General features: G+C 35.6%; 1 protein-coding gene across 1 annotated transcript in view; it reads right to left on the reverse strand.

Moving 5' to 3' along the window:
• Window positions 1-286: 286 nt before the first annotated feature.
• The window catches only part of VPS50 (VPS50 subunit of EARP/GARPII complex), a 62,395-nt gene continuing 45,216 nt past the window's right edge, over window positions 287-17,465 (reverse strand). Inside the window, exons 22-28 of the mRNA XM_072329631.1 lie at window positions 15,773-15,853; window positions 6,483-6,631; window positions 5,550-5,646; window positions 5,244-5,402; window positions 4,023-4,144; window positions 3,292-3,481; window positions 287-772 (exon numbers count right to left, since the gene is read on the reverse strand). Of these exons, the coding sequence (XP_072185732.1) occupies window positions 653-772; window positions 3,292-3,481; window positions 4,023-4,144; window positions 5,244-5,402; window positions 5,550-5,646; window positions 6,483-6,631; window positions 15,773-15,853 (918 nt within the window). The 3' untranslated portion in view covers window positions 287-652. The remainder of the gene's footprint in view (window positions 773-3,291; window positions 3,482-4,022; window positions 4,145-5,243; window positions 5,403-5,549; window positions 5,647-6,482; window positions 6,632-15,772; window positions 15,854-17,465) is intronic.

The following is a 17,465-nucleotide window of genomic DNA, read 5'->3' on the forward strand; positions in this document are numbered from 1 at the left end:
GTTAAATGAGGTAAATAAAGTCTCACAAATAACTCGTTTTAGTGTACAGTATTTATTACCTTGACTGATCTGAAGTCAATAATTTTGATATGACTATTAATTCTGAAATAAACATTTTCAATACATACAAAGATGAAAGACGTCAACATGAGAGTTTTTAATTGATCTATATTCTTAATCCACATGCAAGATATGTTGTTCAAAGATGTTGTACATTTTCTTTCATTTTACACTGGTCCATAATAAAGCACAAATTCTGAGGGGAAAAGCAGTGAGGAAAACGTCATATTTTCAAACAGCCCTTTTATTAAATAAGAGCATCAACTATATATTAAGCCAATGTGTTTCTCTCTGATTTTGGTTTTACTTACAGTATACAGTTTTTCAAAATATACAGCTCACCAATGATACACAAAGAGCCGCCCTTCACTAAGGGCAAGTAACAAAAAACAGAAAAATACATCAGGAAAGGATTCTTACAGGTTAAAAAAGTAATATTTTAGAACGTTACGCCAATTCAGAGTGCCTTCAATGCTGATAAGAAAGGTCATGCACAATGCTTGCTAAGATAATGTTGTCATTAGTCCATTTGTCTGCATGCTTCACGTGAACAAAAAAAGGTTCAAGTCACATGGAAAGTAACTCTCTCCAGTTATCTTTTAGGCCTGTCTATGTCATCAATAGCAGCTAGCAGCTTCTGTCTTGCCTTCTTGTTGATGTGAGACCCCAGACAAACATTTACCAGATTTGTCAAGTGCTTCGTGGAATACTCCTGGCAAAAATAACAAACAGCAGACTGTGTTATGGCAAGCAGAATAAGAACAGGGGATAACAACAGAAAACTAAAAACCACATATGCACACCGTGGGCTTTTCAAATGATAGCAGCCATCAGGAAACAAGAGACTTAAAGTGTTAGTTAAGTCAGGTCTGGAGAGTTTTCATAGTTGAGAGAGAGAAGTACAAAACTGCATTTTGCTGCCTGGCAGAATATAATGGAAAATGCCTACAATTTTAGTAGCATTGGATTGAGTTCACAGAAAGTAAAAGTTACATATCTAAATCAATTTCTAATGCATTTTCCATTCTTTTGAAGGTGTGGTCAGAGATACACATGCAAATGAAATAAGTTTTAAACACCGCAACATTTTCCAAAAATGGTGACAAAGTTAATTTTTTTGTTTTATTTTGATATGCTATTTCTGATAAGCTTCTAAATATTTATGTCCACAGGATCTGAAAGCACCATTAATTTCAGTACATGACAAAGGAGGAAAAAATGACACAAAGTATGACAAGAATTCTTAACACCTGTCAAAACCCCACGTTTGCCAGTACTACCTTCACTCTTAGCACTTTCCAAAATGTAGCTTTTACTAACACATTCAAACATGTTTTTCCACATGGATCACCAAGCACAGCTCACAGCCTCTCTCATTGCTCCAGGTGTAACTGGGAAAAACCTGTTTTTCAGAAGAAGAATGTTTTTCATCCCTTTCTATCTGGATTTAAAATAATTCCAAATTACAGATTTCCCAATGTTTCTTTTTAAAAGGCTTCTTTTGACGTGGACCAGCTCTAACAGCGTGACTGTTGCTTACAGTTTTATTATAATTGTTAGGTTATGCTGCCCCAAAAGCATGCTAAATGCTTTGAAATACAAATGAAGTCTAATCTCAGATAGCAAAGTTGATCCTGATTCAGTTTTATGGGTCCAAGAAAGAAAAAGCAACAATTTTTATGCATTCTGCCTTAGGACTGTGTTGAAGTTACCCACTCCTAAAGGCCTACTTTCAAAATTGTACTTCTTGATGATGAATCTGTTCACTTTGGTATATTCTGAACAGAATGCAAGTATTATCAACTTCATTTAAGGATGTAAGTTAGCCAGAAAAAATCTGGCCCAAATACTTCAGATCGTTTTCTTAGACCCATTCCTAGCAGCATTTGGTGTACTTATGTTCGTCCCACTCATATACATTTCAAAACTTCCTGTTATCAGAACTACAGTTATCAGCCAGAATGGCCCAAGTTGAGAACTTCCTTATACAGCAGGGTGGAGTTATGGCAAGATTCATGTTTATCTTATGAAAACTTCCTACTTGATCATATTGTATTATCTTCATCTATGATGCACTGATAATTTCCAACCATAATACAGTAAACATCCACAGAGCTCAAACCAAAAAGGGATTATGCTGACTCCCTGATGATTTTGCCTTGTTAATTCACTTGCATAAAAGAGCAGCTTTTACAGGGATAGCACCTGAAGAACAAGTTGAAATATTACTTCAATTAAGTCTCAAAATTGTAAACGATCAACTACCTACAACAAAAGTATCTTCAGAATCAAAACCAATGTCTGAAAATAACAGATAGGTGCATGCTGAAGAAATCTTACATTTACATAGTAAAAATAAGAAAAAGAGACAAAGAAAAAGAAAAAAAAAAAAAAGAAAGAAAGAAAACAGTAAAAATCCAGAATATTTATTGGGCTACTGAGTCTCTCCACCCTCCGTCAGTCTGTAATGCAGTACTGTTAGTAGATTTGTCAGATGCTCTCCACAGCATTGACTGGCCATGATCTGTCAGATCTAAAATTCATTTTAAGCACACAAACAAAGACCATCAAATCACTATTTTTATCAGCTGCATATACCCACACAGGCATTTCTTTTCCCTCACTGCTGTTTTAATCTCAGAATTGATTTAGACGAAGTCTGGGTCATTGGTTAGACTATGAAACAGAATTTACAGTGTATAAGCTTCAGATGCCTGGGTTCCATCTGCTTCTTTTGCCTGTATTGGACCAGAGGTGCTGCCTAAGGAGTACAAAAAAACTTCCTCTGGCTTCAACCCATCTTAGAATACCGGGTAGATTAGCAGTAATTCCTACACGGAATTTCTTGTGTAAGGAGTACCAGATGGCCTACTTTTGCTAAGCCAGAGGCTACAATTCATAGCACATCTTCCTGAGATGAATTCTATAATGTTAAGAGATATGGGATGGTAATTGGTAGAAAAGGTGAATAAATTTGATTTTCCTTTTGTCAAAATCTCTGTTCTTATTCATTCCAAATATAGGTACGTTCATATGATAATAAACATATATCTGCACACACATATATGTTCATATTGCATACTGTATAATTTTATTGTGACAAATGAATACATACATATGAGTATATTCATTTTTAGCACACAGAATTATCATTTGGAGTTGTTAGCATGACTCCACCATTTCTGGGAATCCTCATGAAAAACAGCAGAAGAATGAAAATTTAACTCTTACCCTGTGTTCTTTTATCCAGCGCTCCATGTCATTTTCTGTTAAGTAGTATGCTTTAATGTAGGTCTCCACAAATTCTTTATCTGGAATAGGTCTAATGTCTGTTAACTTTTCTAGTTTCATCAAGAATTGTTGAAAGTCCAGTTGCATCAAGGCACGTCCTTCATTGCTGCATTTCTTCACATTAGCATAACTGAAAAAAAGGAACACAGTAGAAACTAGCAATAAATATAAATAAATAAACATAAATGAATCTTACTTCTCAAAGTTGTTTAACTTAGTACTTCAAACCCCGAGGAGGAATATAATTGTTTACCCTGTGTCTACCTGTTGCATTTCTTTCCTTCTCATTCTTCCATACTCTTCTGTAATTAAGGACCTCACCCATAAGAGTGGAATACAGAACATATTATATGGTGCAGAAGATGACAGCACAGACAAGCAGTGAATGAAGAGACTAGGATACCTCTTTGTTCCCAACAGGATTAGAAAACTTCTGCCCCATGGCTACCCTAAGGTATCTGCTAAAGTTAGCAACTTTTCTTCCTAGCAATTGCCTTACTTCCTGGAAAAGATAAACAGCACCTCATTGAGATGTTGACAATTACACTTTATCCTCAAAACCTCAACAGCTTACCAATGCACTCCAAAAATTAGAAACTACAATATCATGACATAGGCTTTATCATTACAGACATATTTACTCAAGAACAAGAATTTTGTGAACTACTTACCCTTCCACAAGAGTTCTATTGGCCAAGCGCATGCAGTGCTCCCAAAGTATATTTGAGACTACTAGTGGAACACGGACTCTCTTAGACACCTCATTCAACCTTCTGTTAAATTCTTCAAATTCCTGAGAAAACATATAAGACCATAATTCCACCAGCACTGAAATCACCATCCTCTATAAATGACTAGTAATAAATAGGGAAAAAATGAACCACATACACACACTAAAATAAGAAAGAAAATCTTCTCATTGCCTCACTCTCTAAAGTCATCTTTACCTTTCTGAAGGCCAATATACAGACACTGAAGGAAATCCAGTGATAAGCACTTTATCCATCTAAATACCTGCCCCATCAACCTGCATGGAGAACCTCAAAGATATTGCAGTCATCTTTCATTCTTCAGCCTTTTGCACTAAGAAATTCCCAGGTGCTTCAGTAAGAGCTGAAAGCACCCACTAAAAAGCAAACGAAACCCAACAGTTCAGCAGTGTACTGCAAGGCTAGATTACAATTTAGGTTGAAGAAAGGTACCCGTTTCTACCTGAAACATCAGAGGACTGGATGGATTTTGAGCTATTACTGTAAATGATAAATTAGCCATAACTGAACGTAATTACTACTGCAATGATTTTTGTGACTTACATAAAGAGAAATAGAAGTTGGCTGCCAGGAACTAATGTTTCTATCCTTTTTAAAAAGATAACGAATAGCTCAAACATAAAGGAGACCTTGACAACGAACTCTGTAACCATCAGAGTTTGTACTGCAGACTATAAAGGTCACACTTGTCCAACCAAGTGCTTTTATTCCAACACTAGAATCTCATAGTTTTGTTGTTATTGTTTGTTTTTCCTAGCAAACGAACAAGAGAATAACCTCTAAGTTGGTGATTTCAGTGACCATTTTAAGCTAGTTTCTGACCAAATAACGGGTATTTAACACAAATTTTCCGAAAGAAGAATTGGGCAGGAGGAAGCAGAGTACCACAATGCTGTGCTTTAACCAGCATATGGTCACTACTGTAAAGATGAAATTCTGTGAGTATTTCTGCTAGTTGCAAGAACAATGAAAATTCTGGACAGATCTCTTTATGACAACTTAATATTTTTCAGGATGTTATATTGCTCTAATCACGTTGCTTTAAAAGTTTTAACGATGTATGCAGGAGTTTAATGCTTGTATGTGCACATACAAGCACACTGTTTCTCCTAAAGTATTCACCTTTAAAAGAGAGTCTACATATACATTGTGTTGTGACATGATTTCTTTCACATCCCATTTTACATTAGCCATGAGAAGCAGCATCTGTTCATAATCAATGGCTTTAGCAGCAACAATCCAATAAACTGGTTTGCGTAGCTCATTGGCAGTAGAAACAGTCTGAAAGAGAATACAAATAAAATACAATTCAGTAGATTTCAGGCAAGTAAGAGCAAAATGTAAGTATGGTTTAAAAATATTTACATCATATAGTACAAGTTTCAAATCTTGCATTAAAAAATTAGCTCTGAATTACACAATTCTGACCTGAGAATAGAACTGCTGAAGAAAAGGCTTCTTGGCAGCTGGCATCACTGCATCAAGATGAGGCTGAAGACACTCAAACTGCTCAGCCAGAAATACCCTTTGAAAATAAAGAAAATTCACCCATGAACTAGATTAAACATTTGGAATGTCTCTATACATTTCTTCATCTACATTTATTTGGCAACAGTGATATGTAACCTTGGTAAATTTAATACCGATAAGAACTGAATCATTTTAGAAAATGTGATTGTGAACAAAATGAATAAAAATGTGAAGGTTTGAATAGCAAGAACTCAAATTTCTGATTTAATCAGGATATACTGCAAAATTCTGATCCAAAATCTAGTAAAGCCAGTGGACAATTGTCCTACAATTTCCTCATGGCAAGCCAGTCCACATTAAAAGAAATCACGTGAGAATTCCAAAACAACATTTCTGATTACATGTTTGCTAGTAGACTTTTGAAAGCACATGAGATCAAATTCTTCATTAAAAAAACAAAACAAAAAACAAAACAAAAAAACAACATGCCTGTAATAATCAGTTAATAAACAATCATTTAATTCTCCTTTACAAACACATTTTAGAATTATTAATCTTTAACAAAGTCCTCTTGTGTGGAAAACAAAACAAAATCCCATATCACTCTACTACCATTCTGATGACCAACTGAAAAAATACTTTATAATGACAGAGTAATGGAAAACTCTTATAATCTCTTTTTCACAGGTAAACTTCCACCTGTTGCCAAGAGCATCATGAATGGAGTCAAGCCAATACGTACTAAGCAGTTCTGGGTCTCAGCTGTCAGCATCTGAGTACTGATTTAAATATATAAAATATATATTTTAAGATAAATATATAAATATGTAAAAAAATTATATGCACACACACAGATTGAAAGCAAAAAGTGGTGTACTGTAAATAACCTACAAGGATTCTGTGGCTACCACTCTCTCTGCCAAACCATAGAGTGAACTGCCAGATGTCAAAACAACTAGATGACTGAGATGTGGGCTTGGCACCTTCTCCTTTCTCTCTTCAGCAGCTGTTAGAGTTCCTGTGGGATCAGCAGAGACCTCCTAAAACACAATTGACAAACATGTAAATTCACACTGTGTCGATCATTATTTACCCCAGAAAAAAAAAAAGAAACAGAACAAATTTCTTACTACACTTTAACACCCATAGAGCCTTTAGACCAAATGCCTACTGAAAGACCAACTGCCTACTGAAAGACCAACTTCTCACTCTTGGTTATAGTTTCTTCAACCTGACAACAACCATATAAGGAGATAAATCAAAATAATATCATTCATGTGTGAGCTTTTCTGCTTCTGAATAGCTTAAGTAAAATACAAACCTTGTTTTTTAAACACTAAGTTATCATTCTGGGACAACTTCTATCCTGCAGACAACTCAGCTTTAGAGAGCTTGGAAATATTCACTGTACAGGATAAAAAAAAACACACCTCTAGATTTCAGGCATTCACATAGCAGCTACATATAGAAAAGGTAACACAGGAGGAAGAATTTTTCAGAGCTACCATAGCCATCCAAGCCACTGTAGAAATGGACATGCAGATGGTCACTCTCTGATATTTAAATATTTGCCAAAACTAGACCAGAAGATGAAAACATAAAAGTAGTTCTGACTTTACATTAATTACTCATATCATGCTTACTGCTTACACGCATGCTATAAAATATGGGAAACACTACAAAATACAAGTAGCCAGAACTCAAATCAGATAAAGAAGTTGGAAGATACAATACTGATTTCTTAAATCATTTCTTATCCTGTGACTAGTAGTAATTTTGTTGCCAAATAGGTGCTACAGCAGGCCATCAGCCTGGCCATATAGAACAAAAATAAATTTGGGCAATAATGCAGTGCCAAAGTAGCAGTAAAAATAGTTTATTCAGAAGCAAGATTAGGTGCGAAACATATCTGTTGCAAAGAAAGGTATGAACACAACCAATATGACAACAAAACTGCTTAAACAATTACATTTATGGCTGGACTCCAAAAACATAATAGCATAATTCTTACACTGCTGTAAAACTGCACAAGTATGATGCCAAAAACATGATAATACATAAAGCAGCTGTGCAGGGCTTTTTTGGCTGGAGATAGAAATAAATAGTGAAAAAGCTGCATTGAAATAACTAAAGGAACAAGAGCAGTAGGAGGAAAAACTGATTCAAGCTGACCATGGCAACCAAGAAGAGATTCTTCTAGGTTCACAGAAGAGAACAGCTGTGAGGGGTGGCATTCTTTTTTCCCTAAAAAGAAAGGGGTAGCAGCGAGCATCAGAAATACTGACTGAACTAAGTCATGATCTAACACACTTTAAGTATCAGGATTGAGACAAGGAAGAATATGCATTGTAGATATTGAAAAGAGAGAAGGTACCACATGCAACAGTGAAACAGGTGGACAGGGGAAAACAACAGCAAAATCTGCAATAAACTACAGAAGTGGCAAGTGGTCAAAGTAGGGAGCCACAAATAATCCCCAAGGAAATCCTGAACAAGACTATTGACTGAGCAATACCATCAACACGTCATTTGCAGCTCTAGAAGATCTACCTGAAGAAGGTCAATGAGCAGAAGACAAAACTTCAAAAAGGTCAGATGTTATCAGATAGAGATGCACTGGCATGGGGACAATTAAAAAGTCTAGCTATCCCTAGCTACATCACTGAGCTCTTTGAAAAGTAAATTTTTATTACTCTGTTCTGTGTTCACATTCAACCAGATAACTTTGCAATTATACTGGCCAGACATTTCAGAACACAGTGAAGCTGGCATTCTGCTGAGTCTATCAGAATGAATAAACAAGTCACAAGGTCTGGATATTTGCTTAAGTTCATGTGATCTCTTTGAGGCAGCTCTGAAGATACCTTCCTGGCACATCCACAGTGAAAACTGGCAATACTATTTAATGATCTAGGCAGAACAGTTAATTCCTATTAATTGAACAAAAGCCACAATTAATTAACTATCAGAATCCACTCTTTATGTGTCTTCTAACTTTTCCTTTCATATCATCCTTAAAAACATAAAAAGAAAAGCTTTGAAGTATTTACATATAATAAAAAGCAACAACAACAAAAAACACAGCCCAGCAATCAATTATCTAATCTTAGGAGAGACCCTGAGTGACAGGGTTAGAGGAAGAACAGCAGTGGTAAAGACCTGAAGAAACTCTAGAAGATTGCCCAATACCATTTTGAATATCATTACGAATAATAAAACTATTACTTTGCTGTTCAGACAAGACAATACAGGTCAGTCAATTACATCTTTGATATCTTTGTTGTTTTTTGTTTTTTGTTTTTCCAAAGACTAACTACAAAATATATTAACATCACGTATTACAGAGACTCCATTTTGTATTTATCTCAATTCAAAGTCACCCATCACTTCAGTACTGAAACACATACTAAGCAATTTTTTCCTCTATCTACCCGATCCCATAAATATCTTATGTTATTTATTTAACAGAGAAAGCAGCTGAAGACACAAAATGCACACAAGACAGACACGTCTGTGTTCAACCACGGAGTCAAACTCTGCTTCAGATATACTGGCCAGACACACTATCAGTATTTATTTCTCCTTGTTCTAAAACAAGACGCACAGTACAAAGCAATGATGACATGACTGAAAGCAGCAATCGAGGCATATATTCAGGCAGGATCAAGAAAAAAAATCCTACAAACTATTTAAAGAAATCAGTCGTTTTGCAATAGACTGGACTTGTTAGTTAACCCTTCCAGTAGTTCAAGAAAACCAGCAAGGCATGCTCTGTTCTCAGAGATTACTTTTGAGTACTCAAAGAGAACAGGAAGCTCCAGTAAAACTGGAGGGGGGAAAAGCTGCACCAATCAATAGAGAAAGGTGATGATGATGAGAATAGAAGGCAGGAAATTAAACAGCAGCCAGCTAGTTACATTTCAAGAAAGGTGAAGCTACACTGAGAATGTACTGTAGTATCTAGCATCAAGCGTGCAGAGAGCAGCATCAAGTCAGAATAAACTTGCTTAGCTTTTCTCTGCATCAGAGCAGCAGTCTTGCTGATAAAGCAGAACTGGAATGCATCTCAGACATACTGCAGCCCACTTAACATTCCTGTAAGCAAACTGTGCAAAACAGGGATTTAATAAAATCATTACAAGGTACACATGGACCTGATACAAACAACAATATATTTTTCTGCTTCCTTGCCAAACAGGAAAAGACCTCAGTAATCACACAGTTTATAGTATAAAAAATAGATTTTACCCAAAACACCAAACTTTTCTGAACAATAATCAAATTAACTGTGCCAGGTACAGCAGTGTGAGTTAACCTGTATTCCTCATAGTCACCTTACAGTGGATCTTATCTGTTCTGCTATTTTTAGCCTAACTGTCATATTTTAGAAGGAAAAGAATTGAGTTTTCTAATGCTACATGATTGGCACATGCAACTAACAATTGTTTATATAAGCTGCTTTGCTATATTCTGAAAATATCAGAATGCAGAGGTGTTATGAGTAGGGATATGTGTTATGAGTACTTTACCTTGTTTAACATTGGCTAACAGTAATATGAGCTACACCATGTACTTTAGCAGGTACCATTACGCAATACCTATCTTTGAATTAAATTTCATCTGAAATAGCTTTTAAGGACAATTGGGCATGTATTAGTAAATAGCAGGTATCAGACATGGGGAAGTGCACTGCTGTTTGATTCACAGCTGGACACTTCGCTTCAGCATTTGATTGTTTACTCCCAAGCACAAATTCTTTACCCGATAACACAAATCTATCTGTGTAAAGAACAAGCTTCTCTTAAAACTTGTTCCTTTAAAAAAAGTCTTCCATAACAAGAGAGCATTTTCATTTCAAGAGTTCAGAAGAACTCACTCAAAAAGCCCTGTGGAAAACCCAGTGTGAAAGCCTTCCATCTGAAGAAGAGACTATGAGCTAATAACATAAATTACAAGCAAAAGCTACATAAACTTATTATCTAAATTAAAAGTTAGAAATGCAAGTTGCAAGAAAGACATTTTCTGGGGGCCTGGTCTCATCATGAACTCAGAATCATTTCTCAGTCACCAACAGAAGGTTAAACACTAGGTAAGCATGACAAGAATATCTGGTCATCTGCCACTGTAGTGGAGATAATGAATATGAATGACTATAGTTAACTAAAAAGACACAAAAGACACATGTGTTCTTGGATCACAAGCCTCAAGAGATCATGATAGTAAGTGATAATCTTTCAAAACTGAAATTCTCTTTACCTCATACTTCTAGTACAGAACTTTAGCTTTCAAATTATGTTTTGAATTCATATACACACACAGTAGGAACAATTATAGTTTTGATTCTGCGATGAGCAAATGGCAATACTTTTAAACCTTACAGAAGAAATCCTGATGTTAGTCATAAGCAGTAAGTGGAATTTGAAAGGCATGGCAAAAACTGGAATATTAGAAAACATTCTAATAGTCAAATAGTCTACAGGAACATCACGTTTCTCTGACACTGTTAAACTGGATGTGTGCTGATGGCAAAGAAAAGGCAGAGTGACATCAAACATTTACCTAAAACACAATTTATGTTACAGGGTTACTCCACTAGCTCTGTGTGTTTACACAGATATAGATAGTTTCAGTAACATTATGAGCATGAAATACAATAAAATAAACATTTACCAAATATAAGCCCTCACAGCAGGCAAAAGCTGTTAAAAAATTGCTCATTTCAAAGTAATCACTTAATATAAAAAGATTTCTGATTAGAGCAGATGTACAGAAATCAGCACATCAGTTCACACACTCACACACACACACACACTTCTAATCTTAATTCTAATAGTTCTTGAAACTTGATGCTGAAAATGACTGGCAGAACTGATTGTAAAAGCACATTGCATTCAAAGATAACAGTGCTATTTGAATATGCCTTAATATGGTAAAGTTTAAAATGATACTTTTAAATACTCCTACTACTTTTCATGTTAAAAGATTGTTATTTTCTTCTTTAGGGGCACAAAGTTTACAAAGTAAGCAATCTTGACCCAGCCACTGGGAAAATAAATCACATGAGAAAGGTGTAGCTTGCCACAGTAAACACCATTCAACACACCTTGAAAGGAAAGACCATTAAAAATGAAATATCCTCTCTCAGGAATCTATTCTGTTTTTTGTTTATTCATAATCCTCTGTGGGCAAGCAATACCTTTACAGCATTACGAAGTGCCACGTGAGCAACCTTAAAATGCAAGCACTTTGCCTTGGCCCCAGAGCTGAGTTCACCAGCATTGCCTCATGGCGTGCATGAAGTTTCCAATTCCACTAGCAGCACTAAACTACTCTGCGTATAGCTCCTTCACCATCCTTATCACAAAACAAAGTTTTCCCACACCTCAGATGAGTCAATCTCACTGATTTCAGTATCAGACTTCAAAAAAAGTAGAAACTTGCAGGATCTTTGTATTTCATTTATTGCTTAGTGTACCAAAATAAATGGCAGACTTTTTGCATAAAAAAAACTACCAGAAATTGTCAAGTTAACTTACTGCCTTGTCTAGGTTAATGCAAGAAGTTTTGTGTTGGGAATCAGTGTCTGCTGAGAAAATGAATAATGACATGCTTAAAAAAATACACAGCAGGTGAGACTCCACAAGAAAGCGCATCCACTGCCACATCCTTGGGAATCTCAACCTCCTATCTAACCAAAAAGGTAAGTCAAGCTGATTTGATCACACACTTTTTTTTACTGCAACGTTCTTTTTTAATCCAAAGGCAGTTTAAAGAGCTGCTGCTGGTTCCCAAGTGCTCAGCTGTGACCTGCATTCCTCTGGGTCTAGAAATCAGCCAAAGCTTTTGGTGTCCAGCAAAAAGGCTGAAGTGGCTGATGTGACATGGCTCAGTGACTGCCCAAAGAGAAGGGCGCAGCAACCACCAAGAACTGGAAAATTTATTCAAACAAGTAAGCCAGAAAATTTTCATTTTCAGTAGATTATTCCAGTCAAGTTGGGTAATTCCATCAAACAAACAAACAAACAAAAATGTGTTTAGAGATCTGAATGAATAATGTGAGGAAGCAGAGCAGCTGCAACGTCCTATCATATTTTCAAAGTGCCTGTCATGTCAAAACTTTCTTTTTTATAGATAGAATTTTCTTCTCTTGACAAGCACTTCACACAACACCTTAAACACTGTCATTACATATGTTGTATAAATCTATTTAAAGAAAAAAACTGCAAAATATCTTTGCAAGATGGGTTGGAAAGTCAGGTGTGCAGGAAAAAAAAATGTTCCCTTCAATTCCTTGGCATATTTGTACAGCTGAAAATCTAAATTTTTCATCTCTGCTCCATCAACCTACTGTCATCGCTAGAAGATACATACTTTATGGGAAAAGACCCCAAAAGCAAAGACAGAATCTAAAATACATGAAAGAATACTTCTCTTTACAAGCAATTTTTTCTATCTGCTGTTGTATACATTGCATTGCAATGTTTATCTACTTTACCACGATGATTTATTTTTCTGCTTCCATAGAGCACAATAACTAAGAAATTTTATTCTAAATCTCAGTTTATGAATGTCCTCTTCATGCAGATAGTTGCCTTAGCCGATACTGTGGCTTTCGAAAGTGAGGTATTTGTGGCAGATAAACAGAATATTCATAAATATTTCATTGCAAGCTGGTTTGCTCATTTAAAGCTGTGTCTAGGCAATGGCAGTACTGTGACTAAGCAATAAAGAAGTTGCTTAGAGACAGATAAAGCAAGGCATTGGAAGTAGAAGTTTCCCTTCCAAATTATCGATTACTGCAGATCCCTATATGATCGATGCCACACACCTACTTGGGTGCTTACTGGTTGCTGTCAATCGATATGATTAATAAACATCATTACTATTGCAAAAACACAGCTCTGGTAGGAATGACAAACACAAGGATGGAATGTGTGTAGATCTCCTCATGCCTCCCTACCGGGAATCAGGCAGTGAGAAGACATAAGCTGTTTGGAAACATGCTTCTTTCAATGTGTTTGGCCAAATGAAAGCTGCACTTTAACACTGTGAATCACTCTTCTCTCTTACTTTTAATACATCCTGCTGGTATGAATAAAACTACCTGTATAATGCTACTTTTGGAGAATTAAAATCATTATTTCTGAAGTTGTTGCATAGAAGAAATCTGTACTGAAGCTACCTTACACTTGTTGCAGAAAGGGTTGACTAAGGAGCTCAAATGTACATAAAAAATTCAGAATATATAAAAAAAAAAGTGTTGAAAGTCATACCATCCTCCTGCCTCAGAAAATGGACAAGGAACGACCCAGTCTAAACTTCGGAATAGTCTTGAGATATAGTTCTACCTTCACCGAGAGATTACTGAGAACTAGTTTGATCTCTATTAAGTTCTGACAAAGCCTCAGACACAGAATGAGAATAAAAACTTCTTCTTCAAATAAAACATCAAAAGATGCTGCTATCAGGATACAAAATTTAGCAGAAATGAGAGCCCTGAATAAAGTTACCATGAATAAAAGACAATGCAGAAATAAATAAATAACAACATAAAGCAAATTTCTGACAAGCCATGGGACTGAGCTTTACAATATAAACACAAAGAATATCTTTAAAAAGCAATTTTAAGCTATGAGAAATACCCATTTTGATGACACAGTGAAGATAGGGATTAATTTTGACTTTCATAAATTCTTAGTGATTATAACAGAAATACCCAGAAAGTAAATTCCCATTGACAGCATAAGACCAGTATAAGTTCATAAGATTCATAAATTCATAAGATTAATACGTTTCATTGAACTGCTTAAAGTTAACAGACACAGCTATTAATCTCAATGGACAGTATCATTATCTGTAACAGCACTGTTAGATGACAAAGAAGAAGAAATCCAGTTATTTTTCTCAATTTACTCCTAGAAATGATTTTTAAAAGTTATACTGAACGATCAAAATCAAAACAATGTAAAGCACTCTCAAGAACGATGACTACAGAGTAGGCTTAAAAAATTAATTCCAAAACTTGACATCTTTCCCCAATAATGACAAATCTTTAACTGATTTGCCTGCAAGATCTTCCTATTTTTCTTCTTGCCTTTTCTGAACACATTGCTTTTGAGATGAATATCAAATTGACTTCAGCCTTTTCCTGCATTATGGAGGTCCAGGATTATTAGTTATGTTATGCTCCCTCTACTGACCTTGTAAGAAATTACTCTAACTCCTTTAAAATGGTTCTTTGAAAGAACAGTTTAGAATTTGACTGTTCAAAATGTTTAAGGAATTCAAAAAGGCTCCTTAGTACAATTCTGTGGAGTGACAAATCCCAGCAAAAGTCAAAGCAGAGCATTTGCATCCCACTTCTGCCTTCAAAAATGAACCCTTCTTCTAGCATCAGTGGTATTAATTACAATATATGCCATTTACAATATTCAATATATTTCTTCACAACGTTTCAAGTCTTATATTTAGGTTAAAAAAAGTGTACAGTTCCATTTTTGCAGCATTCTCATCAGTATTTCTTTATGAATCCTGCTCCTCAGTTGAACCTACGAAACCTACCTGAAGACTCCTGTACATTCTTTGTAATGTGATGTGAACTGCATGACATGAGCACCATATTTACTTTTCACTTCCTGAAAATAACTCATGAAGTGACTGTTGTGATATAATTTATAAAACATGACAAGTAAAATTCCACAACATTCAGAAGTGACATAACAAAGGGATTAACATACTAATGATTTTATACACTGAATGTGTCTATCAATGGCTTGTTGTTCTGTTGTTCTTTCATTGAAAAAAAATGAGTTGTCTATTATGTTGGGTGTATTTTTAATAGAAGGTTTAATTTAATAATGATAATACTAGAATATCACTGTGCTTTTATTACATAAACCATAAAGCATTTTAAGATTTTAATGCCTAATTGTATTGTTACACGTAGTAAAAGCTAGATTCTGGTGTACATTTCACAAAGTAACAATACCTACATTATTATATACCAAGAAAAAGTCTTTGTCTTCACAGACACCACATATGAGGAGAAAGGAAAAAAACAAAACAGCCCCCCCCAAAAAACCAAAAAAACAACAAAAAACAAAAAGTAAGCTATGATGAAATATAATTCCTGAATTGCTGACACAGCCCCCCCATTTCCATGACCAAATACAGATACTTACTAGATCAATGAGGCTTTCCTGGATTCTATTCAGCGTGGTGCGTAATCTGCTACTGCTGAGGCCCAATCCTGTCAATTCAAACTAGAAGAAATATATTCTATTTAAATTTGGAAAGTAAAAAATCCTCAGTTTAAGAGTTATGGTAATACAACAAAACTATATACAAGCAATGGATATAATTTACTCACCATAAAGTTTTAATACATAATTGTAACTCTACAAAATGAAGATCAACACAAGTCACTGCATTCAGCACTGCACGTACGTGAAGGATGGCCTGAGCACATGTCATGAAGATGACAGCTTACCATTTCTGTCAATCAGCATTCTGCATCCTTTATTGTTGTAACACTGTATAAGGGGACATGACCCAAGATGACCTCATTTGGGAAACTAGCCCCAAAAGACACACCACAGTGCCCCCAGTGAGACTTGCATAAATACCATACCCAGACCAATTAGTATTGAATATAAAGTTTGTTGTAATCCCTTACTGAATATCTAACTTGCAATTGTATAATTATAGCCATTGATCTTTATGAAACAGTTGTTATTACTTAATGTCTACAAAGATTTACCTAATAAGCATGCCATCTTCATGTTCATGGCTCAGTAGCATTACAGGGAAGCTGGTCAGCTGGGATAAATGTTAATTCATTTCCTGATCGATGCAATGAATTATACCAGCTGAGGAGCTGATCTGACGCTTAATTAATACAGCTACTTATCTTCTGCTTCCAGTTACAAAGAAACAAAAACAAACCAACACACCAAAGGCAGGGGAAATGGGAAAAGTAAGAAACACGTGTTTAAGAAACTGGAAGTATCTGAATACAGTTCTGGTATGTGATTCACACCAAAAAAGCAATTTACTGAACAACATTTAGAGCAATGATGTCTACTGCATGAGACTCCCTTTCAATGCACTGAATCAGAGAAGGAAGTAGAGCCCCATCCCTCATTTTACATACAAAAGGGAATCATCAAGGTCCCTATTGCCTTCAGTTCTGCAGGTATATGGCTGTGTATGGGAATCTGGTAATCACAGCCTGAACCTCTGATTAATCAGCTGAAGCAAGTATTGGGTCAGCTGTGGGAGCACAGGTGAGAGTAATGTAGCTGTGCTCCTGGAAGGGATGGAGCTTGACACCACCTCCTCTGGACCTCATTTAAGGGCTGACCACCACTAAGGCAGCATCTCTCTTGGAGACTGCCTCAGCATTTCCCAGCAAAGACATTCACATTGGTGAGTCTTTCCTTATAAATAACCTTTTGAATATCTGTTACCATCTTTGTATCATTCCACCTTACAGGTTGAAAAAGAAAATCTGCCTTTCTTCCTTACTCCCACAAGGGAAAAAAAAAAAAAAAAAATCTATAAAAAATATATTTGCAAGTTTCAGCCATTATATTTCATTTTAAGCAATTCTCTTCTGCACCATCAAAATACACACCACAATCTGCCACTAACCCTTCCTCTTCTTGCCTTTCAGTTACCAACTTTTGACAGCAATCAATTTTTTTTAGTTTTATTTTTACTATTATTTTAATAAAATATTTCTTAATAATACATTTGCTTCTTCCTTTTTTAAAGTGGACATTTCACACTCAAAGCGTTTCAGAATAACAAGGAATGAAAGAACACATTTAAATTTCCATAATACATAACAACTCGAGCTTCAGATTCATGAGG

This window comes from Excalfactoria chinensis, chromosome 2 (assembly GCF_039878825.1).
Source record: "Excalfactoria chinensis isolate bCotChi1 chromosome 2, bCotChi1.hap2, whole genome shotgun sequence".
In the NCBI taxonomy this organism is placed as follows: Eukaryota; Metazoa; Chordata; class Aves; order Galliformes; family Phasianidae; genus Excalfactoria; species Excalfactoria chinensis.